The 26,498-nt window shown below is 42.5% G+C and overlaps 1 protein-coding gene across 1 annotated transcript in view; it reads left to right on the top strand.

Moving 5' to 3' along the window:
* TNRC18 (trinucleotide repeat containing 18) overlaps positions 1-26,498 on the top strand; it is a 778,682-nt gene that overhangs the window by 474,202 nt on the left and 277,982 nt on the right. The window contains exon 12 of the mRNA XM_075831538.1: positions 14,295-14,431. Within this exon, the coding sequence (XP_075687653.1) occupies positions 14,295-14,431 (137 nt within the window). The remainder of the gene's footprint in view (positions 1-14,294; positions 14,432-26,498) is intronic.

The raw sequence follows: 26,498 nt of genomic DNA on the forward strand, positions 1-26,498 counted from the left end.
GATGTAAAGATTTTGATCTTCCTCGCTGATATCTTCAGTCGTGATGGGTGTCGGGAGACCAGGATACATTGCCGTAATACTTCTGTCTTCCATGTTATAGTTCTATTGAGCCTATTCATTTAATATGGGAATCCTTGCTGCATTCTAGGGAAAGGGGGTTACCCCCTTTCACTAAGGCCTCATGCACGCTTCCGTTGGCCATCACACAGCCGCTAACGACGGATATGTGAAGCATGGACAGCACACGGATGGCTTCCGTGTGCAGTCCGTTGTTTCAATGTACCAAATTAATGAAATGGCTGAGACTGTTCAGTCAAAAACGGACAGGAGTAGGACCTGTCCTATTTTTGTCGGAACGGCCACACGGTTCCGTTAAAACAACGGAAGTGTGCATGGCCCCATAGAAATGAATGTGTCAGTGTGCTATCCGTTAAAAAAACGGTTAGCATACAGAAGAAAATAACAAGTGGGCATGAGGCCTAACCATTTAAGCACACCTTATAGTTCTGTTGCAGTTTTTTTGCTACATGTTGCAATTTGGAATGAAACCTGTCTTGAGTACGGGGGATGTGTTGGGTGGCATCTGAAAATATGCTGTAAAGTGAGGTCGGTGCCTAGAGTGGACCAATCCAGTCACCTGACCTCACGTCAGCGACATGAGGTCAGGGGACTCAGATCAGGTGACTTGACTGGTCCACTCCCGGGGCCATCACCGACCCCAGCCAGAAGAGGACCTCCGTCGCAAGACAACCTCGGCTCCTCGATGAGTCACATTAGGCAGAGCGTAGAGTGGTAGCGGTAGGTTACCACTATCGCTCTCCACTCTGTTTTCTTTGTGGAGCTATTTACAGGGGGGGGCGGTGTGGTGCTATTTACAAGGGGGGCGGTGTGGTGCTATTTACAAGGGGTGGCAGTGTGGTGCTATTTACAAGGGCGGCAGTGTGGAGCTATGTACAAGGGGGGTAGTGTGGAGCTATTTACAAGGAGCGGCTGTGTGTAGCTATGTACAATGGGTGTCAGTGTGGGACCATTTACAAGGGGGGGGCTGTGTGGAGCTGTTTACAAGGGGGGGCAGGGTTGGACTATTTACAAGGGGGGATGTGTGGTGCTATCTACAACGGGGGGTTGTGTGGCACTATCCAAAAGGTGGTGATATGTGTGGCGCTATGTACAGGGGGCACAAAGTGGGCACGGTTACTGGTGGGGCACATTTATTGTGTCGAGCACTAAGGGATCATTATTAAAGTCTGGTACACTGTGGATTACGAGTTTGTTTAGATGATGGGGTATAGGTGTTGATGGTGCTAGAAAAGCGAGAAGCCAACATGTCTGGAGTCTGGATCCGCAGCTAACTTCATTCGGATAGACGTGGTGGATCTTCTCTAGCTGCCCACAACCCCCCTAGAGAGGTTTTTGATCGTGGCCTCTGTGAATGGACTGCCTCTGCCAGACCCTATTGTAGCTGTGACCAAACCACTGAAGCTCCAAGTGGGAGCCCTTCATCCCTTCAGCTCATCTCGTTTTTTGTCCTGCCCAAGGCCATCATCCCTGTGCTGCTGAGCCTGCCATGGCTCCGACTACATGCCCCAGTTCTGGACTGGAATTCTGGAGAGGTTCTCCAGTGGGGTTCCAAGTGCCTCAACCGCTGCCTGGGGCAAATCCATCCGGCCCAGCCTTCCCAGTGTCCGTCATTGGCAGCATTGCCCTCTCACTACTCAGTTTGCGGATGTCTTTAGCAAGAAGGAGGCAGAGATGCTGCCCCCACACCTGCTATATGATTGCCCTATTGATCTGGTTCCTGACGTATCCCTTCACTTGTGGAAGGGTATACCCTCTCTCCTTGCCAGAAACTCAGTCTATGTCCGCTTATATTAAGGAGAATTTGGAGAGGGGTTTTATACGAAAATCCTCCTCCCCGACCGGGCCGGGTTCTTCTTTGTCAAAAAGAAGGATGGATCTCTTCGACCCTGCATCGACTTCGGTGGTCTCAACCAGATCACAGTCAAAAATAGATATCCGTTGCCACTCATTTCAGAACTTTTTGACCGCATACGAGGAGCCAAGATTTTTTCTAAGCTAGACCTGCGTGGGGCTTGCAAGCTAATCTGGATTGACTGGGGTGACGAATGGAAGACAGCATTTAGCACCCGAGACGGGCACTATGAATTTCTGGTGATGTCCTTCGGCCTGTGTAATGCTCCTGCGGTCTTCCAAGTGTTGGTTAATTACATCTTCCGTGACTTCCTCTATGTCTGTGTTGTGGTCTATCACGATGACATTAGATTTTTTTCTCCAGATCCGATGACTCATCAGAGACATCTCCGTCAAGTTTTTGCTGCGATTAAGGGAGAATCGCCTGTATGCCAAGCTGGTGAAGTGCATGTTTGAGAGACATGCTCTACCCTTCCTGGGCTACATCATCTTGGATCAAGGCCTCATGATGGATCCTGAGAAGGTAAAGACCATCCTGGAATGGCCACGCCCTCAAGGCTAAATGTCCATATAGCGTTTCCTGGGATTCGCCAATTTGTACTGGCAGTTCATCCCAATCTTCTCCTCACTGACAGCTCCCATCTCTACCCTCACCAAGAAAGGCATGAATGCCAAGGTGTGGACTCCAGAAGTGGAATCCGCATTTAATAGGCTGAAGAGTGCCTTCACGTCAACCTCTACCCTCCATCATCCTGATGTATCTCGACAGTTTTCGTTGGAGGTGGATGCCTCTTCTGTTGAAGTTGGTGCACTTCTGTTCCATGGAGGTCCCAAGGGCAAGGCAGTGGTATGTGGCTATTACGCTAAACTTTTCTCTTCTGTGGAGCGCAACTACTCGATTGGGGATCAAGAGTTACTGGCCGTCAAATTGGCCCTGGAGGAGTGGAAACATCTACTACAGGGTGCAGTTCATCCCATCCTTATATTTACTGACCACAAGAACCTCAACTATCTCCAGACGGCCCAACGACTGAACCCCCGTCAAGCCAGGTGGTCGCTGTTCTTTGCCCGGTTCCAGTTTGAGCTCCACTACTGCCCTGCGACAAGAATGTGAGGGACGATGCCTTGTCCAGGTCGTTCGAGACAGAGGACACCATGTAGTCTCCATAAAATATCATTGATCCGTCCTGCATCATCTCGGTCAACCCTCTGTAAGTAAGAGACATCCCTCTGGGAAGGACTTTTGTGCGCTTGACAGACAGAAGGAGAATCCTTCAATTGGGACACAGCTCCAGACTGCCAGGTCACCCGAGACCTGATTGCCCGTCATTTCTGGTGACCCACGCTGCCTAAAGACATAATGGACTTTGTCTCGTCCTGCACAGTGTGCGCAGCTAACAAGGTTGCTCACTCCAAGCCTGCTCCATCCTCTGTCTGTGCCCAATGCTCCCTGGCAGCATATAGCTATGGACTTTGTCACGGACCTGCCTCCCTCTGCTGAATGCAGTGCGGTCTGGGTGGTGGTGGACCGACTCATTTCGCTGACGGGTCTATCATCTGCTTCTGGACTGTCTGACCTCTTCATCCAATACATTTTCCGGCTGCATGGCTTACCTCTGCATATCGTATCCTGTAACCCGTGCAAACTTGTTTCTGTGCCGTAGAGAGTGGGAGTCGTGATTGTCGTATGCTACGCCTGCTGTATTTCACCGCGCATGGTGTCTGCTTGCTACCAAGGTCCCATCCAAGCCTCCGCTAATCTCTGCATTGCCACTGGTACCCGTACTCGAACTATTGACTTTGCCTTGGACAGCTGCTATCCTGCTACGGCAGTACGGCCCAGTGGGTCCACACACCTATCGTGACACGGAGCTTGTTGGGAATGTCAATGTTTGTGAAAATCTCTGTAACAGTGATCACAATATAGTCATATTTTACCCATACTGTAAAAAAACAATCACAGGCACTTAAACACTTAATTTTAAGAAGGCCAATTTCCCCAGGATGAGGGCTGCAATATAGGATATAGACTGGGAGAACTAATGTTAAATAATGGTACAAATGATAAATGGGAGATTTTAAAATCTACTTTGGGTAATTATAGTGAAAAATGTATTCCTATAGGTAACAAGTATAAACGACTAAAATTAAACCCCACATCGGTTAAACCTCCTGTAAAAGGGGCAATATATGACAAAAAAGGGCATTTGAAAAATACAAATCTGAGGGTACAGCTGTAGCCTTTGTAAATTATAAAGAGTTTAATAAAATCTGTAAAAGGGTAATAAAATCAGCAAAAATACAAAATGAAAGGCAGGTGGCCAATGATAATAAAATAAATCCCAAAAAATTCTTCAAGTATGTAAATGAAAAAAAGACAAGGTTTGAACACGTACAACCCCTAAATAGTGGTAATGGAGAGTTGGTCACAGGGGATCAAGAAAAGGCAGAGTTACTAAATGGGTTCTTTAGCTCTGTATATACAACAGAAGAAAGAGCAGCTGATGTAGCCGATGCCAGTGCTGTTAATATATCAATTGACAGAGGCGTAGCTAGGTTCTCCAGCACCCGGGGCAAAGATTCAGTTTGGCGCCCCCCCCCCCCCCCCAACCTCTTTCCCGACATCTCCTTCCCCCTCGCCGTGTTTGTTTTCTCTACCAATCGACATGTCATTTATTTTTATGTAACGCGAGCATTAGTACATTTTACACGCAACATGGTTCTATACACAACACCAGAACCAAGCTCAGTACATATATACAGCCCCAGAAGCAAGCTCACTACATATATACAACACCAGCACAAATACAGCTCAATTTAGTGCAACCCCTGCCATATAGGTTTGTACGACGTAAAACTACAGCTCCCAGCATGGCCCAAACAATGATAAGGATATGCTGAGAGATGCCGTTTCACAAAAAATAAATCCTATCATAATCATATCACCCATCATCTCGCTTCAGATCATACAGTGACTACAGTGCTGATTAGAGGCAGAATGAACATTTACATTAAGTGACTCACCGGTGACGTCTCAGATTCTAGTTCTTTTTCTCCATCCGGTCCAGACCTCTATTGTGGCTTCTCCCGGTCACAGACCATTTCTGCAGTTTGCTGCTCAGATGTCTTCAGCTTCTCACTTTTCCAACATTTCTGCACCTATAAATAAATATAAAGTTATCATTATACCACACACTACGCCCCTAAATATAATCGCGCCATACACTGCACCTCTAATTATAATAGCACCATACACCGTGTCCTACACACACACACACTGTGCCCCCTGTAGATAGTGCCTGCCATAGAGCCCCCTGTAGATAGTGCCTGCCATAGAGCCCCTGTAGATAGTGCCCCCATACCCCTGTATAGTGTCACACAAATAACTCCCCCTATAGTGCTCTACAGATAGCCCACCCCTGTATATAGCCCCCTGTAGATATAGCCCACCCCTGTATATAGTGCTCCACATATAGTCCACCCCTGTATATAGTGTTTCACAGATAGCCCACCCCTGTATATAGCCCCCCTTGTACAGATAGTCCACCCCTGTATATAGTTCTCCACTAGATAGTCCACCCCTGTATATAGTGCTCCACAGATAGCCCACCCTTGTATATACTATATACAAGGGTGGGCTATCTGTGGAGCACTATATACAGGGGTGGACTATATGTACAAGGGGGCTATATACAGGGGTGGGCTTTCTGTGGAGCACTATAGGGGGAGCTATTTGTGGGATACTATATACAGGTGTGGGCTATATCTACAGGGGGACTATATACAGGGTTGAGCTATATCTACAGGGGAACTATCTACAGGGGTGGGCTATCTACAGGGGGACCATATCTACAAGGGGACCATATCTTCAGGGGTGGGTTATATCTACAGGGGTGGGCTATATCTACAGGGGGCTATATACTATATAGCCCCCCTGTAGCTAAAGCCCACCCCTGTATATGGTGCTCCATAGATAGCCCACCCCAGTATATAGCCCCCTGTAGATATAGTCCCCCTGTATATAGCCCACCCCCTGTAGATATAGTCCACCTGTATATAGCCCACCCCCTGTAGATATGGTCCCCCTGTAGATAGCCCACCCCAGTATATAGCCCCCTGTAGATATAGTCCCCCTGTATATAGCCCACCCCCTGTAGATATAGTCCCCCTGTATATAGCCCACCCCCTGTAGATATAGTCCACCTGTATATAGCCCACCCCCTGTAGATATAGTCCACCTGTATATAGCCCAGCCCTGTAGATATAGTCCCCCTGTATATAGCCCACCCCCTGTAGATATAGTCCCCCTGTATATAGCCCACCCCTGTAGATATAGCCCCCCCTGTAGATATTGTCCCCCTGTATATAGCCCCCCTGTAGATATAGTCCCCCTGTATATAGCCCACCCCTGTAGATATAGCCCCCCTGTATATAGCCCACCCCCTGTAGATATAGTCCCCCTGTATATAGCCCACCCCCTGTAGATATAGTCCACCTGTATATAGCCCACCCCCTGTAGATATAGTCCACCTGTATATAGCCCAGCCCTGTAGATATAGTCCCCCTGTATATAGCCCACCCCCTGTAGATATAGTCCACCTGTATATAGCCCACCCCCTGTAGATATAGTCCACCCTGTAGATATAGTCCCCCTGTATATAGCCCACCCCTGTAGATATAGCCCCCCTGTATATAGCCCACCCCCTGTAGATATAGTCCCTCTGTATATAGCCCACCCCCTGTACATATAGTCCCCCTGTATATAGCCCACCCCCTGTAGATATAGTCCACCTGTATATAGCCCACCCCCTGTAGATATAGTCCACCTGTATATAGCCCAGCCCTGTAGATATAGTCCCCCTGTGTATAGCCCACCCCCTGTAGATATAGTCCACCTGTATATAGCCCACCCCCTGTAGATATAGTCCCCCTATATATAGCTCACCCCTGTACATATAGCCCCCCTGTAGATATAGTCCACCTGCATATAGTCCCCCTGTATATAGCCCACCCCTGTAGATATAGCCCCCCTGTATATAGCCCACCCCCTGTAGATATAGTCCCTCTGTATATAGCCCACCCCCTGTACATATAGTCCCCCTGTATATAGCCCACCCCCTGTAGATATAGTCCACCTGTATATAGTCCACCCCCTGTAGATATAGTCCACCTGTATATAGCCCAGCCCTGTAGATATAGTCCCCCTGTGTATAGCCCACCCCCTGTAGATATAGTCCACCTGTATATAGCCCACCCCCTGTAGATATAGTCCCCCTATATATAGCTCACCCCTGTACATATAGCCCCCCCTGTAGATATAGTCCACCTGCATATAGTCCCCCTGTATATAGCCCACCCCTGTAGATATAGCCCCCCTGTATATAGCCCACCCCCTGTAGATATAGTCCCCCTGTATATAGCCCACCCCCTGTAGATATAGTCCACCTGTATATAGCCCACCCCTGTAGATATAGTCCACCTGTATATAGCCCAGCCCTGTAGATATAGTCTCCCTGTATATAGCCCACCCCCTGTAGATATAGTCCACCTGTATATAGCCCACCCCCTGTAGATATAGTCCCCCTGTATATAGCCCACCCCTGTAGATATAGTCCCCCTGTATATAGCCCACCCCTGTAGATATAGTCCCCCTGCATATAGCCCACCCCTGTAGATGTAGCCCCCCTGTAGATATAGTCCCCCTGTATATAGCCCACCCCTGTAGATATAGCCCCCCCTCCCCCACAGACACACACTTCTATTACAATTTTAAAAATAAATATTCAAACTCACCTTATTCCCGCTCCCACGCCGTTCGGCAGCCATGGAGACCTGCTCTCTTCTGCGCAGGTCTCCAGGGGGTTGAACACAGCGTCTATGAAAGGCGCTGATTGGCTGGGCAGGATGACTTTCCCTGCCAGTCAGTCAGCGCCTTTCATCGACGGAAGCGTCACTGGTACAAAAGGTACCAGTCGCTTCATTCGTGGAGAGGCGCTGAATGGCCGGGCACGGAACGTGCCCGGTCATTCATTGCTTCTAATTGTACCTGTGTCCTTGCGACACAGGTACAATTATAGTGAAGGAGGTGGTGCTGGCGCCCCCCTCTGAGCTGCGCCCGGGGCACGTGCCCCGCCTGCCCCCCCCTAGCTACGCCCCTGTCAATTGATATACTGAATTGGCTGAATGTACAGGGTGGGCCATTTATATGGATACACCTAAATAAAATGGGAATGGTTGGTGATATTAACTTCCTGTTTGTGGCACATTAGTATATGGGAGGGGGGAAACTTTTCAAGCTGGGTGTTGACCATGGCGGCCATTTTGAAGTCGGCCATTTTGTATCCAACTTTTGTTTTTTCAATGGGAAGAGGGTCATGTGACACATCAAACTTATCGAGAATTTCACAAGAAAAACAATGGTGTGCTTGGTTTTAACGTATTAAATTGCCCACCCTGTAGATATGGTCGAAGTTAAGTTAAATAAAATAAATGTACACAAGGCCCCGGGACCAGATGGGTTACACCCTAGAGTTCTTAAAGAGCTTAGTTCAGTTATTTCTGTCCCCCTCTTCATAATAATTAAAGATTGTCTAGTGACTGGTATAGTGCCAAGAGACTGGCGTAGGGCAAATGTGGTGCCTATTTTAAAAAAGGGTTCTAGGTCTTCCTCGGGTAAATATAGACCAGTAAGCTTAACATCCATTGTGGGGAAAATTTTTGAGGGGCTATTGAGGGACTATATACAGGATTATGTGACAATAGTATTATAAGTGACAGCCTGCACATTTTTACGAAGGATAGAAGTTGTCAAACAAACTTGATTTGTTTTTATGAAGAGGTGAAGCTTAGACAGAGGGGCCGCTGTGGATATAGTATTTTTGGACTTTGCAAAGGCATTTGATACTGTCCCTCATAGACGTCTAATGGGTAAATTAAGGACTATAGGTTTAGACAGTATATTTGGAATTGGATTAAGAATTGGCTCAAGGACCGTATCCAGAGAGTTGTAGTCAATAATTCCTACTCTGAATGGTCCCTGGTTATAAGTGGTGTACCCCAGGGTTCCGTACAGGGACCAATATTATTCAACTTATTTATTAATGATATAGAGGATGGGATTAATAACACCATTTCTATTTTTGCAGATGACACCAAGCTATGTAGTATTGTTCAGTCTATGGAAGATGTTTGTAAACTGAAAGATGATTTGAACACACGAAGTGTTTGGGCATCCACTTGGCAAATTAAGTTTAATGTAGATAAATGTAAAGTTATGCATCTGGGTACCAACAATCTGCATTCATCATATGTCCTAGGGGGAGCTACACTGGGGGAGTCACTTGTTGAGAAGGATCTGGGTGTACTTGTAGATTATAATTTAAATATCCGCATTCAATGTTAATCAGCTTCTTCAAAGGCCTGCAAGATATTGTCGTGTATTAAAAGAGGCATGGACTTGCGTGACAGGGATATAATATTACTACTTTACAAAGCATTAGTGTGGCCTCATCTAGAATATGCCGTTCAGTTCTGGCCTCCAGTTTATAGAAAGGATGCCCTGGAGTTGGAAAAAATACAAAGAAGAGATACAAAGCTAATAAGGAGCATGGAAGAATCTAAGTTATGAGGAAAGATTAAAATACTTAAACCTATTTAGCCTTGAAAAGAGACGACTAAGGTGGGACATGATTAGCTTATATAAATATATGAATGGCACATACAAAAAATATGTTTCCATGTAAAGCCCCCTCAAAAAACAAGGGGGCACTCCCTCCATCTGGAGAAAAAAGGTTCAATCTACAGAGGCGACAAGCCTTCTTTACTGTGAGAACTGTGAATCTATTAAATAGTCTACCGCAGGAGCTGGTCACAGTAGCTACAGTAGACCGCTTTAAAAAAAGCTTAGATCATTTCCTAGAAGGAAAAAAGATTAGCTGGAATGGCTATATCTGTGGTCTGTACTAAGTCAATTTGGATTTGAACCGAGATTTATCCAATTCATACGTCTTCTGTACTCCCAACCTATAGTGTCAAAACTAAATGCCATATCTCCCTTTCCTTTACCCTGGCTAAGGGGACTAGACAGGGATGCCCGTTGTTCTCCTCCCTCTTTGCATTGGCTATTGAACCTATTGCTCTGGCTATAAGAAGTTTGCCCGACATAAAATGCTTTGCGCTGGGTGGTATGTCCCTTTTTATGCTGATGATACGCTTGTATTCCTCAACGATCCAAGTCCGTTTTTACGGACATTATTGACTCTATTTCACACATTTGCCTCTTTCTGCGAATCACATGTGAATTGGTCGAAATCATTGGTAATGGCGGTAGATGCAACGGCCAAAGATGTTTGACTTCCGTTTCCTCTACAATGGCAGATAAAATTACATATCTTGGGGTAGTGATTAGTTCTAATGCTCATAAGAGAAAACAGATAGTTTGGATCCAGCGTAGCTGCAACTAAAAAGGAACTTGTTCCAAGTTTAAGGAATTGTATTAAAAGAGGTCAATCGGCATGATGTCCTCAAGTGCTGGGAGAGAAGTGAGAGGATGGATGAAGCCTACGCGTTTCAAACGCTAGCTGCGTTCTTAGACATGGCTGCGTTCTTACAGCCATGACTAAGAACGCAGCTAGCGTTTGAAACGCGTAGGCTTCATCCATCCTCTCACTTCTCTCCCAGCACTTGAGGACATCATGCCGATTGACCTCTTTTAATACAATTCATTAAACTTGGAACAAGTTCCTTTTTAGTTGCAGTTACGCTGGATCCAAACTATCTGTTTTCTCTTGTATCCCACACGACGCGTGCCGACGCGAGGATCCGTGCGAAGACCATAGTACACCCACTTGTACTCACAAGGTGAGCTGGAGGTTCTCCTCCTCCTTTTTTCTAATGCTCATAGTTTTATACCTGAGAATATTCTCTCCCCTGTTACAGCATCTTAAGGCTGACTTTTATGGGTGGAAACAAGTTCCCCTTACAGTAACGGGTTTTAATTTGTTCAATATGAAGTCTTTCCCTAGATTCCTATACGGAACGTCGGAATGGAGCCCTGACGCAGATGTGAACGAAGCGTTAGGGTTTTGTTTTAGTTCTTTGTTTATATAACTAAATTTATATATGAAGAAATGTATCCTTATATTTTTGTTCTCTACCTGACCTTTTACAATTTGGTACTTTTGTTATACTTATTGTGTCTGCTAATTCTGATGTGCATCTTTTGTACCAGTACCAATTTTTTTAAGGTCGTAATAAAATTTACCTTTAAAAAAAAAAAAAGATAACGTTGTTGAGATGCAGTTACTTGACATATATTAGGGTGGGTTCACACGCTGAAAAATTGTTGCAGATTTTCAATAGCCAAATTCTGCACTAATAGTACCGTAAATGGAAGTAAATGTTTTTTTTCTAAGCCTCATCCAGTGCAAATTTTAGCATGAAAATGAAAAATCTGGAGCATACGCTTACCATTGCGCAATTGACACAATAATTTCATCCTGATTTTTTTTGTTTGACTGGATTTTGTTAAGCACTGTTTTACCCCACACTTAGAAATCATTACATTGCATTCGATTTCTGCCAAATTGCACATTTTATAGGTGTTTTCTCATTAAGGCCCTGTTCACACTGAGCTTTCTGCAGGCAGAAAAAAATTGTATCCAAATTCCTTCAGGAATTTTGATGCAGATTTTGAACTGCCTGCATGTATTTTTAAGCATTTTTTAACAGCGTTTTTTGCCCGTGGCTATTGAATCTAATGCAAGGACTGCGGGCAAAAAAAATCACTGTGAAAAACACTTAGAAACAAATGACGCAGGTGCTTTCTGCCTCCCACTAATTCAATGGAAGGTCAGATGCGGAAACTGCGGATAAAAAAAGCCACCCAGGAAAAGAAAACACCTCTGCCTGCCATTGAAATCAATGGGAGGCAATTTCAGTTTAATTTTTTGGCGCTGATTCAGACACGGTTTCTGCAGCAAAATCAGTGTTTAAAAACTCTGTGTGAACAGGGCCTAAAGATTTGAGCTAGATATGCTATATTTAATAGAGAGTAAACACGCCTGTATGGCTACTAATGCGACTTTATATTTGAGGCGATCAAGCATTAGGATCACCGCTATCTGACTTTTTATGACTTATTTAGTCGATATGCCATTAAAGCGGATCTGTTATCAGGCCATGCTGTCATGTATGGAGAGTTCACTCTTAGCCAAAGCGGCACCAAAAATATTGTAGCTAGCAAAGAATACAGCAGTCTCATAGTTATGAGTACGCTGTATTTATGAGAGGGTTGGCTGAGAATATCTGACTGCATACAAGGCAGCCATCAATCACTGCTGTGAAGGGTGGGAGGGGGTTTAACTCCTCATGAATACAGTAGATTCATAACTAGAGCCTGCTATATTCTTTGCAAGCTACAATATTTTTTGAGCCGCTTGGGAAAAAAGTGCAGCAGACCTTAAAGGGTTATCTGGTTTTTCAGAATTGATGGCCTGTCCTTAGGAGTGGCCATCAATATTCAATTGGTGGGGGTCCGACTCTTAGCACCACCGTCGATCTGCTGTTTGATGGGGCCGCTGCGCTTATCTGAGCGCAGTAGCCTCTTCTTGTTTACATGGTTTTCTTCTTGTTCATACTTTGCTCACGCCGTTACATTTGTAAACATTGAAGAGGCTGCAGCTCTTGTATGAGCGCTGCGGCCCCTTAACCCTTTCACGCCGCAGCCCTTTTTCAGATTTTCATTTTCGTTTTTTCCTCCCCACCTTCCAAAGGCCATAACACCTTTATTTTTCCGTCGATATAGTACTATGAGGGCTTGATTTTTGCGGGACGAGTTGTAGTTTTTCGTAGCACCATTTACTTTGCCATATAATGTACTAGAAAACGGGGAAAAAAATATTTGTGGGGTAGAAAATGAAAAAAACAGCGATTCCTCCATGTTTTTTTGCGCGTCATTTTTACGAAGTTCACTGTACAACTAAAACAACATGTTAATTTTATTCTATGGGTCAATACGATTACGCCGATACCAAATATGTATAGTTTTTTCTATATTTTAGCACTTTTACAAGTAAAAACCGAAGTGTAAAAAAGAAAATTTCTTTTGTTTCGCCAAATTCCGAGAGCCGTAACTTCTTTATTTTTTCATCGATTAAGTGCTATAAGGGCTTATTTTTTTGCGGGATAAGCTGTAGTTTTTAATAATACCATTTTGGTGTAAATGTGACGGTTTGATCACTTTTTATTTCATTTTTTGTGGGAGATTAGGTGAACAAAAAATAGAGATTCTGGCGTTTACAATTTTTTTTTTTTTTTACGGCGTTCACCGTGCGGGTTAAATAATGATATGTTGTGATAGTTCAGACTTTTACGGACGTGGCAATACCAATTATGTTTATTTATTTAATTTTTTACTATGCTCTAGGGGGAAAATGGGAAAAGGGGGGTTTTTTGAACTTTTAATTTTTTATCTTTTTTTTACACAAAAAACCCTACTTTATTTAACTCATTTTTACATTTTTTTATTAGTCCCCCTAGGGGACTTCGACCAGCGATCGTTAGATCGCTTGCACGATATACTGCAATACTAATGTATTGCAGTATATCGTGATTCAAAGGTGTACAAAGATGGTGGACCTGGTGGTGTTCAATAAGCCCCCAGGCAGCCATAGCAACCATCGCCCCCCCCCGCGATTGCGTTGTAATGTATTGCAGTATATCGTGATTCTGACAGTCTCCTATGAAGCCCTGCTGGAGTAGGGGAGCCGTGCAGCCGTGCGAACCTACAGCTCCCCCCGATCTCGCCGCGGGGGGGCCATTGAGACGTTACAGGGGGTCGCCCCCCTGTTTTTAGTAATTGAAATGGCGTCATCTCTATTGAACGCGGCATTTAACGGGTTAAACAAGCGGGATCGCGCTAAAACGTGATCCCGCTCGTAACCCGGAAGTGTCGGCTGTAACACACAGCCGACACACTCGCTCTATGGAGCGGACTCAGCCCGTGAGCCCGCTCCATATTCCCCCACCCGGCATTCGCCGTATATATACGGCGGATGTCGGGGAGGGGTTAAAATAGCTGATCAGTGGGGGTGCCAAGAGTCAGACCCCACCGATCTAATATTGATATCGAATTGATATATCAAATATATCCTAAAGATAGACCATGAATTTTTAAAACTCGGTAAACCCCTTTAAACAATGCAGCATAGTATGACAATAGATCTGCTTTAACGTCTTTTTTGGGAAAAATGCTGTTAAAGAGCATTTGTATTCTACTACTGTTAAGCAGCTGTTTCATTTCTATTTGAATCTTCTAGTAATTACTCTATTTGAAAGACACTTTCTGAACTTTTTTTATGCAGCATTTTTCAATCACATCTTCAATTGAGGACATGGACTCAGTAGAGCTTGATTGTAGGGTAAAGCTTGCAGAGCTGCAGAGACAATACAAAGAGAAGCAAAGGGAACTGGCAAAGCTACAAAGGAGGAGGGACTCTGAGTGAGTAATATCTTTTAATGTAGACTACTACAGTTGATGTTGAAATCTGTCTCTTCTGTCCAAGAATGTACCTGGTATGGTTAAAAATGTTTTTATGATCTATTGTTGCTGTATTACAACACAGAGGTTGTATGGATTGTATTCTGACCATGTGCAAGAGGCCTTAAAAGGGTTTCCCTCCAATTATATAGTCATTAATTCACGCAATAAAGAACAATTTTTAATTGGAATCATTTAACCTTTTGGTGACATGCGCCGTATCCGGCACTGCTGCAAAGGGTTAGCGCAATCTGCCATATTTGTATGCACAGTGATAGACACCATCAGCAGTGGATGTCAGCTGTAACAAACTAGCTCTGGTATCTGCCCTCTAACCCCTTAAATGCTGTGATCAATAGAAATTGGAGCCGATGGTTTGCTTTGACAGCCAGTCTAGTAGGCTTGCATATCAGTGTAATACTAATAGGCATAATACATTGCAACACAGAAGTATTTCAATGCTTTAAAGAAGCAATCAAAGGCTCACATGTACAAGTGCCCTACTGGGACAAAAATTAAATATAAAAAGTTAAATAAGCATTTTGGAGATGTAAAAATTAAAAAGTAAAGGAACAAAAAAATCAAAAATGTGTTTTTTTCCCACCTACAAAGTCCCTTATTAGAATTTTTTTTTAAATATTAAGAAACTTTTCATGAATGGTTTCACCACATCTGTAACGATAGGTCCAAAACGGAAATCATTATTTATCCCGCAATGCCAGAAAAAAAATAAATCTAAAAAACCATTTCAGAATTGTCGTTTTCTGGCATCCTTCCTCCAAAAAAAGTTCATAAAAAGTGATCAAAAAGTTGTTTGAGCCCCAAAACCAAACCAACGATAAACTGCAGCTTGTTCGCAGAAAACAAGCCCTCACACAGCTCCGTGGGCAGAAAAATAAAGTTAAGGCTCTCAGAACATGGCTGTTATGGAATCACTGGTTGTGCAATTCCCAATGTGCTGCTGGAGACTTTCGGGAGTAAGCTTGCAAATAAAACGCAACCCTAAATCCGTCACAACTCTGATCGACAGAATCTAAGGCTACTCTGAGGCATTCGCCAGAGCCCACCTTAAGGCGGGATGGTTTTTGCTACACAGAACCCAGGTTGTTCTAACAGAGTTCAGTGTTGGATAAGGGGTTCAATACAGGCTATACCTGAACAGGTAACCAGACAGTCAGAGGGTAAACAGTCCAAAACAGAGCGAGTGAAAATCAGGTACAGCAGAGGTCAGAGCCAGCCGGGAGCAGATAATCAAAATCGGTAACGAAGGGGTTAACGAGAGACAAGTCGAGGTCAGTTTCCAAGAAGTACAGAAGTCTAGGGCACAGGCTAAGTGAGAGCTTGATCACAACACCTAAGTAAGGAGAAAATTCACAATTAAAGAAAGAGGGAGGAGGCCAGGAATATATACCCCATCCTACACCTAACAGGAAGAAGACAGGGAAGTGGGATAAGCTCAGGAAGTAAACAGAACCTCTCAGAAGCTAGATCAGTAGTCATGGCAATCTTAAAGACAGAGACGCTTCATAACAGTACCCCCCTTACTACGAGGGGCCACTGGACCCTTAAACCTCGACCAAGCTTTCAAAGGAAACTTTAAATGAAAGCTTTTAACTAGACGATTAGCATGTACAGAATAGGCCGGAACCCAAGTTTGTTCCTCCAGCACATACCCCTTCCAGTACACCAAGTACTGGAGAATACCCCTGACCCTTCTGGAATCCACGATTCTCTGAACCTCAAACTCCACATCTCCTTCCACTTGAACTGGAGGAGGAGGTTTATTGCGGGGATTAGATGGTGGAAGAAATTTTTTAAGGAGATATTTGTGAAGAACATCATGAATCTTAAACGAAATAGGAAGAGCCAGACGAAAAGATAATGGATTAATAATTTCAACAATTTCATATGGACCAATAAACCTAGGTGCAAACTTGCGAGACGGTACTTTCAGTCTGAGATTTTTTAGTAGAAAGCCACACCCTTTGCCCCACACCAAACTCTGGACCCACCGTACGTTTCTTGTCAGCATTTTTCTTTTGAGTAACTTGGGAGTTCTTCAGGTTCAATTGAACATGACCCCAAACTGTGCACAGTTTATGTGATTCAACTTCCACCTCAGGGTTATCACTAGAAGAGTTGGAAAATGAACCAATACGAGGATTAAAAGCATCATTACAGAGAAACGGAAAGGTATCAAGAGATACATGGTGGCGATTTATGTATGGCAAATTCCGCTAATAGAAGATATGAGACCCATTCAACCTGCTTATCAGCAATATAACACTTAAGATACTGATCCAAGGTTTGATTAATGCACTCAGTTTGTCCATTAGTCTCAGGATGGAATGCAGAAGAAAACGATAACTGTACACTAAGTTACTTTTACTTACAGTTACAGGTACACTAAGTTACTTTTACTTACAGTTACAGGTACAGTTACTGTACATTTACTTACAGAAAGCTCTCCAGAAGCTAGCCACAAATTGTACACCACTATCAGAGACAATATTTTCCAGAATACCATGCAGACCACTTGATCACATGTTCCCTCTAAATTGTAAAGTACTGCGTAATATGTTGGCACTATATAAATAAAGATTATTATTATTATTATTGATCAACAAATAATTTAGACAAAGTCTTGAAATCAGGGAGTTTAGGCAAAGGAATGAAATAACACATTTTACTGAAACGGTCTACCACAAACCAAATTACAGTTTTTCCTTCAGAGGGAGGCAAATCCGTGATAAAATCCATGGACAGATGAGACCAAGGTTCCTTTGGAACAGACAATGGCAGCAGTTCACCCTTAGGACGAGTTCGAGGAGTCTTAGCGTGAGCGCAGACATAGGAACTCACATCACGAGACAAAGACGGCCACCAATAGAGCCACGAGACTAATCTGTTAGTCCCAGTTATCCCTGGATGGCCACACAAAAAAAACAGAATCATGTAACTCATTCAGTAAACTAAATCTGAACTGAGGAAGTACAAACAACCTCCCCACAGGAATGGTTTGCAGAGCAAGTTGTTGACATACTTTAATCTCAGTTGCAAGGTCAGGCGATATTGCAGAAATCACTATTCCTTTAGATCGAATAGGCTCAGGATGAATGTCGGGGACTTGTGAGGAACAGAAACTTCTAGATAATTTGTCAGCTCTGACATTTTTGGACCCGGGTCTGTAGGTTACAATAAAGTCAAATCTGGTAAAAAAAAAACAAAAAAAAAAACAAGGCGTACCTAGCCTGCCTGGGATTGAGTATTTTGGCTTATTTAAAAAAAGTCAGGTTTTTATGGTCAGTCAGTACACTAATTTGATGTTTAGCCCCCTCTAGAAAGTTGCACCATTTTTCAAACGCCCACTTAATAGCCAGAAGCTCACGATTACCTATATCATAATTCTTTTCAGTGGCACAAAATTTGTGAGAAAAAAAAGCACAGGAACGCAAATTAGTCAATACAGAAGATAACACAGCCCCCACACCTATTTCTGAAGCATCAACCTCCACAATAAAGGGGCTAGATAGATCAGGTTGAACAAGTACAGGCACTTTTATAAAACACTGCTTTAATATTTCAAAGGCGGAGACTTCACTAGGTTTCCAATTTGTACGTTCAGAACCCACTTTTGTAAGATCCGTCAAAGGTTTGGCAATGGAGGAAAAATTCTGAATACATTTTCGGTAATAATTAGCAAAACCCACAAACCTCTGCAAAGCTTTTAGTGAAACGGGTTAGACCCAATCAAGAATTTCCTGAACCTTAGTGGAGTCCATACGAAAATCATGAGGAGACAGCACATATCCCAAAAAATTAACTACCTGTACTCCAAAAATAAATTTTTCAATTTTGCAAAAGACTATTTTGCCTCAGTACTTGGGAAGGACGGACCTTAAATGTTGAACACGAGAGGACCAATTGGAAGAAAACACAAGAATATCGTCCAGATACACAACCACAAAACGTCCAATAAAATTTATGAAAATATCATTAACCAGGTTTTGAAAAACCTCTGGAGCATTACTTAAACCAAAAGGCTTGACCAAATACTCATAATGACTTTCTGAATATTAAATGCTGTCTTAAACTCATCACCTTTGCAGATGCAAACCAAATTGTCGTCCCCGTGTAAATTTAGTTTAGAGAACCACTTGGCTCCTGAGATCTGATTAAACAGGTTCGGGATGAGAGGAGGAGGATATTGGTTCTAAACGGTAATCGTATTTACCGGGTCTTAAATCGCCTTCTTTCTTTTCAACAAAGAAAAAAACTGCAAACAGAAGTAGATGGACGAATATGGCCCTTACGGAGACTGTCTTTAACCCCTTAAGGACGCAGCCTAGTTTTGGCCTTAAGGCTCAGAGCCCATTTTTCAAATCTGACATATTTCACTTTATGTGGTAATAACGTCGGAATGCTTAAACCTACCCAAGCGATTCTGAGATTGTTTTCTCGTGACACATTGGGCTTCATGTTCGTGGTAAAATTTGGTCGATATATTCAGTGTTTATTGGTGAAAAATTGCAAAATTTAGAGAAAATTTTGAAAAAATTGCATTTTTCAGAATTTAAATGCATCTGCTTGTAAAACAGACGGTTATACCACCCCAAATAGTTACTAGTTCACATTTCCCATATGTCTACTTTAGATTGGCATCGTTTTTTGAACATTCTTTTATTTTTCTTGGACGTTACAAGGCTTAGAACATAAACAGCAATTTCTCATATTTTTAAGAAAATTTCAAAAGCCTTTTTTTTATGGTACCTCTTGAGTTCTGAAGTGGCTTTGAGGGGCCTATGTATTAGAAACCCTGATAAAACACCCCATTTTAAAAACTAGACCCCTCAAAGTATTCAAAACAGCAGTTAGAAAGTTTTTTAACCCTTCAGGCATTTCACAGGAATTAAAGCAAAGTGGAGGTGAAATTTGCAAATTTCATTTTTCTTGCTGAATTTCAATTTTATTCATTTTTTTTTCTGTAACAAAGAAGGTTTTACCAGAGAAACACTACTATATATGTATTGTCCAGATTCTGCCGTTTTTAGAAATGTCCCACATGTGGCCCTACTGCGCTCGTGGACTAAAAGACAAGCCCTAGAAGCAAAGAAGCACCTAGTGCATTTTGAGTCCTCTTTTTTATTAGAATATATTTTAGGCAGCATGCCAGGTTTGAAGAGGTGTTGAGGTGTCAAAACAGTAGGAATCCCCCAATAGTGACCCCATTTTGTAAACTACACCCCTCAAGGAATTCATTTAGGGTTGTTGTTACCATTTTTACCGCACATTTTTTTCACAGCACGTATTTGAATTGGGCTCTGAAATGAAAAAAATGTCATTTTTTCCAATAAAATGTCATTTGTGATCAAAATTTCTTATTTTCACAGGGAACAAAATACCCCATTTTATTGCCCAATTTGTCCTTAGTGTGGCAGTACCCCATTTGTGGTGATAAACTGCCGTTTGGGCCCATGGGAGGGCTCAGAAGGAAAGGAGCGCTATATGTTTGTTGGAGTCCAGATTTTGTTGGATTGGTTTTCGGGTGCCATGTCGCATTTGCAGAGCCTCAGAGGTATCAAAGCAATGGAAACCCACCAAAAGTGACCCCATTTTGGAAACTACACCCCTCAAGGAATTCATTTATGGTTGTTGTTAGCATTTTGACCGCACAGTTTTTTCACAGCACCTATTTCAATTGGGCTGTGACATTAAAAAAATTTCATTTTTTCCAATAAGATGTAATTTTTTACCAAAATTTCTTATTTTCACAGGGAACAAAATACTCAATTTTGTTGCCCAATTTCTCCTGAGTGCATCAATACCCCATTTGTGGCAATAAACTGCCGTTTGGGCCCATGGGAGGCCTCAGAAGGGAAGGAGCGCTGTGTGTTCTTTGGAGTACAGATTTTGCTGGTTTGGTTTTCGTGTGCCATGTCGCATTTGCAGAGCCCCAGAGGTATCAAAGCAATGGAAACCCACCAGAAGTGACCCCATTTTGGAAACTACACCCCTCAAGGAATTCATTTATGGGTAATGTGACCATTTAGACCCCATAGTTTCTTCACAGAACTTATTTGAATTGGGCTGGGAATTTAAAAAAAATATATTTTTTCCAATAATATGTCATTTTAGCTCAAAAATTCTTATTTTCACAAGAAATAAAATACTCAATTTTGTTGCCCAATTTGTCCTGAGTGCGGCAATACCCCATTTGTGGTGATAAACTGCCGTTTGGGCCCATGGGAGGGCTCAGAAGGGAAGGAGCGCTGTGTGTTCTTTGGAGTACAGATTTTGTTGGATTGGTTTTCGTGTGCCATGTCACATTTGCAGAGCCCCAGAGGTATCAAAGCAATGGAAACCCACCAGAAGTGACCCCATTTTGGAAACTACACCCCTCAAGGAATTCATTTATGGGTAATGTGACCATTTAGACCCCATAGTTTCTTCACAGAACTTATTTGAATTGGTCTGGGAATGAAAACAAAATTATTTTTGTCAAATAATATGTAGTTTTGGCTGAATTTCTTATTTTCACAAGAAACAAAATACCCCATTCTGTTGCGCAATTTGTTCTGAGTGCCGCAATACCCCATTTGTTGTGATAAACTGCCGTTTGGGCCCATGGGAGGGCTCAGAAGGAAAGGACCACCATTTGGCCTACTCGGGATTTTCTAGTGCGAAGTCATGTATGCAGAAGCCCCTGAGGTACCAGTACAGTTGAAACCCGCAAGAAGTGACCCCGTTTTAAAAACTACACCCTTAAGGCATTCATCTAGAGGTGTAGTGGCCATTTTGACCGGAGACCTACACCCCATAAACTGTAATGTGGGTTCTCCCGGGTATGGCAATACCCTACATGTGGCTGTTATCAGCTGCCTGGACACACAGCAGGGCCCAGAGGGGAAAGACTAGGGGGGATAAGCTGTGCGGAGTGCATCAGGGTAAGTAAAATTGGGGTAAATTATAAACCAAGGGATGTATGATAAATTTTAAAACACTTTCATACAGAGCTCTGGTTATTCGGGACACGTGTCACATTGATATATTGTGTCCTCCCTTATCCCCCTCTTATAGCAGACTTTGCACATCTTTTGACTTTTTCCCTTCTTGCCAGTTTGGGGAACTTCCCCTGGAAAGTGTTGCCCTGGTACGATGCGTGTGGGCTCGCTTCCAGAAGTACTGGGTGCCCCCCCTTCTTGGTCCCTAAATATTAGGTTCTTGATAATCACCTCTTGAAATTCCAGGAAAGTTCCCGTCTGGCCTGCACATCGACGTAGCACGTACGCATTGTACAAAGCCATCTATATGATGTGCCCGGCCAGCTTCTTATACCACACCGCATGGCGCTGTAGGGCTTCAGGGCTTGATCTTACAAGTCCATCACTCCCATGTACCTATTGTAGTCCAGGATGCAGTCTGGTTTGGGGGTGGCCTTTCCTTCATATATCCTAAACCTGTAGGTATACCCTGATGCACTCTCACAGCTTATACATCTTCACGCCATACCTTGCCCTCTTACCCGGCAGGTACTCGCGGAATTGAACCCTCCCTTTAAAATGTACCAGGGACTCATCAATAGAAATACACTTCTCGGGGGTGTATGCTTGGGAAAACCGGGCACTGGAACGGTCTAATAAGGGTCTCCGTTTAGACAAACGGTCAAAACTGGGGTAATCTCGGGGTGGGCACGGCTCATTATCAGTATAATGTAAGAAGCGAAGTATTGCCTCATTTATTTATTTTTTTAGGTTCCAGTTCAGTTCTGAAGTTGCTTTGAGGGGCCCATATATTAGAAACCCCTATCAAATACCCCATTTTAGAAACTAGACCCCTCAAAGTATTCACAACAGCATGTAGAAAGTTTATGAACCCTTTAGGTGTTTCACAAAAATTTAGAGCAAAGTAGAGGTGAAATTTACATTTTTTTTTTGTCAGAAAATCCTCTTTATACCATTTTTTTTATAACACAAAAGGATTTATCACAGAAACGCAACTTAATACGTATTGCCCAGATTCTGCAGTTTAGAGAAATATCCCACATGTGGCCCTTGGGCGGTAATGGACTGAAGCACCGGCCTCCGAAGCAAAGGAGCACCCAGTGGATTTTGAGGCCTCTTTTTTATTAGGCACCATGTCCGGTTTGAAGAGGTCTTGTGGTGCCAAAACATTGGGAACCCCCCCAAAAGTGACCCCAATTTGGAAACTAGACCCCTTGAGGAATCCATTGTAGTTTTCTTGGGGTGCATGCGGCTTTTTGATCGGTTTTTATTCTATTTTTAGGTGGCGTGGTGACTAAAAAACAGCAATTCTACTATTGTTTTTTTTTCGTTTTTTTTTACAGCGTTCACCGTGCGCTATAAATGACATATTCACTTTATTCTGCGGGGCGTTACGATTACGGCGATACCAGATGTTTATAGTTTTTTTTTATGTCTTATGGCGTTTGCACAATAAAATACGTTTTGTAAACAATCATTCACTTTTTGTGTTACCTTATTCTAAGAGCCATAACGTTTTTATTTTTCAATCAATAAAGCCGTGCGAGGACTTATTTTTTGCGTAACGAACTGTAGTTTCGATCAGGACCATTTTTAGGTACATGCGACTTTTTGATCTCTTTTTATTCCATTTTTTGGGAGGTGAAGTGACCAAAGAATTGTGATTGTGGTTCGGTTTATTATTATTTTATTTTACGGCGTTCACCGTGCGGGATAAATAATGAAATAATTTTGTAGTTCAGGCCGTTACGGACGCGGCGATACCAATTATGTATAGTTTATTTGTTTGTTTATATATTTTTATTAATAATAAAGGACTGATAAGGGAAAAGGGGGATTTTTACTTTTATTACTTTTAAATCTTTTATTTTCTAATTTTTACACATCTTTTTTTTAACTTTTTTTTAACTTTATTACTTTGTCCCACTAGGGGAAAAGAGGGCAGGAGGCTCTGATCGCTATTCTAATACACTGCACTACATGCGTAGTGCAGTGTATTAGAACTGTCAGCTACTCACTGACAGCAAGCATAGTGGGTCCTGACGTTGTCAGGACCCACTAGGCTTCCGTCTATGGCATAGCCGGACGCCATTGTTTGGTGTCCGGTTGCCATAGTCACCATCGCCGGCCGCTATCGCGTAGCAGGCCGGCGATGGCAGCTTAACCCCTAAAAAGCCGCGATCTCTATAGAACGCGGCTTTTAAGGGGTTAATCAGCGGGGACACAGCGATCGGTCCCCGCTGTAGGAGCTGTGACAGCTGCTGAACAAGACAGCAGCGTCACAGCTCCTGTATGTGTCGGGAGGACGGCCGAAACGGCCGTTACTCCCGAGACGTACTATTACGGCATGGAGCGCGAACTATACAGCTGCCATGACGTAATAGTACGTCAAGGAGCGGGAAGGGGTTAATATAATCTTTCATGGCTTGTCCTTCCGGAGCAGAAAGGTTATAAATCCGCCACTTAGGCAGCTTAGAATTAGGGAGAAGTATAATGGGACAGTCGTACGGCCTATGGGGAGGTAGAGATTCACAATCAATTTTAGAAAAGACATCCTCAAAATCTTGAATACACTCAGGCAATGCTAGTGCGTTGCAAGATACATTAGTAGTAGACAAAGATATGCAAGAATCATAACATTTAGAATTACACTTAAATCTGCTTTTACCCAATCAATAACCGTATTATGTGTCTGCAGCCATAGTTACATAGTTAGTACGGTTGAAAAAAGACACATGTCCATCAAATTCAACCAAGCGATGGGAAAAGGGAAGGAAAAAATTTCTACACATTGACATAGGAACTGATGTTTTTTCGTTCTAGGAAATTATCCAACCCGATTTTTAAAGCCAGCTGCTCTGACCAGCTCCTGCGGTAGACTATTCCATAGATTCACAGTTTTCACAATAAAGAACTCTTGTCATTTCTGCAGATTGAACCAGGGATTGCCCCCTTGTTTTTTTGAGCGGGTTTTACATGGAACAGGATTTTACCATATTTTTTGTATGTGCCATTCATATATTTGTATAAGCAAATCATGTCCCCACTTAGTTGTCTCTTTTCAAGGCAAAATAGGTTTAATTATTTTAATCTTTCCTCATAAATTCCCTATGCCCCTTATTAGCTTCGTTGCTCTTCTTTGTATTTTTTTTACAACTCCTGGGCATCCTTTCTATGAACTGGAGCCCAGAACTGAACTGCATATTTTAGATGAGGCTGCACTAATGCTTTGTAAAGTAGTAATATTATATCCCTGTCCCGCCAGTCCATGCCTCTTTTAATACATGACAATATCTTGCTGGCCTTTGAAGCAGCTGACTGACATTGCATGCTGTTATTTAGTCTATGATCTACAAGTACACCCAGATTCTTCTAAACAAGTGACTCTCCCAGTATAGCTCCCCCTAGGACATATGATGCATGCAGATTGTTGGTACCCAGATGCATAACTTTACATTTATCTACATCAAACCTCATTTTCCAAATTGATGCCCAAACACTTAGTATGTCCAAATCAGCTTGTAATTTATGAACATCTTCTATAGACTTAACAATACTACATAGCTTGGTGAAAATAGAAATAGTGTTATTAATCCCATCCTCTATATCATTAATAAATAAGTTGACTAATCGTGGTCCCAGCACTGAACCCTGGGGTACACCACTTATAACCAGGGACCATTCAGAGTAGTAATCATTGACAATAACTCTCTGGATACGGTCCTTGAGCCAATTCTCTATCCAATTACAAACTATACTGTCTAAACCTATAGTCTTTAACCCCTTAAGTACGCAGCCTAGTTTGGACCTTAAGGCTCAGAGCCCATTTTTCAAGTCTGACATATTTCACTTTATGTGGTAATAACGTCGGAATGCTTAAACCTATCCAAGCGATTCTGAGATTGTTTTCTCGTGAAACATTGGGCTTCATGTTAGTGTTAAAATTTGGTCGATATATTCAGTGAAAATATTAGTGATTATATTTGGGAAAAATGTCATAATTTACCGAAAATTGTGAAAAAATTAAATTTTTCTGAATTTAAATGCATCTGCTTTTAAAATAGATGGTTATACAACCCAAAATAGTTACTAGTTCCCATTTCCCATAAGTCCACTTTAGATTGGCATCGTTTTTTGAACATTCTTTTTTTTTTCTTGGACGTTACAAGGCTTAGAACATAAACAGCAATTTCTCATATTTTTAAGAAAATTTCAGAAGCTTTTTTTTTTACGGTACCTGTTCAGTTTTGAAGTGGCTTTGAGGGGCCTATGTATTAAAAACTCTCATAAAAACACCCCATTTTAAAAACTAGACCCCTCAAAGTATTCAAAACAGCATTTAGAAAGTTTTATTAAACCCTTTAGGCATTTCACAGGAATTAAACCAAAGTGGAGGTGAAATTTGCAAATTTCATTTTTCTTGTTGAATTTCAATTTTATTACATTTTTTTTCTGTAACACAGAAGGTTTTACCAGAGAAACACTACTAAACATGCATTGTCCAGATTCTGCAGTTTTTAGAAATGTCCCACGTGTGGCTCTAGTGTGCTCGTGGACTAAAACACAAGCCCCAGAAGCAAAGAAGCACGTAGTGCATTTTGTGGCCTCTTTTTATTAGAATGTATTTTAGGCAGCATGCCAGGTTTGAAGAGGTGTTGAGGTGCCAAAACAGTAGGAATCCCCCAAAAGTGACCCCATTTTGGAAACTACACCCCTCAAGGAATTCATTTATGGTTGTTGTTACCATTTTGACCCCACAGTTTTTTCACAGAGTGTATTTGAATTGGGCTGTGAATTTAAAAAAAAAGAGTTTTTTCCAATAAGATGTAGTTTTGCCCCAAAATGTCTTAATTTCACAAGGAATAAAATACCCCATTTTGTTGCCCAATTTGTCCTGAGTGTGGCAATATCCCATTTGTGGTGATAAACTGCCGTTTGGGCCCATGGGAGGGATCAGAAGGAAAGGAGCGCTATGTGTTCTTTGGAGTCCAGACTTTGCTGGATTGGTTTTCGGGTGCCATGTCACA

This window comes from Rhinoderma darwinii, chromosome 6 (genome assembly GCF_050947455.1).
Source record: "Rhinoderma darwinii isolate aRhiDar2 chromosome 6, aRhiDar2.hap1, whole genome shotgun sequence".
Classification (NCBI taxonomy): Eukaryota; Metazoa; Chordata; class Amphibia; order Anura; family Rhinodermatidae; genus Rhinoderma; species Rhinoderma darwinii.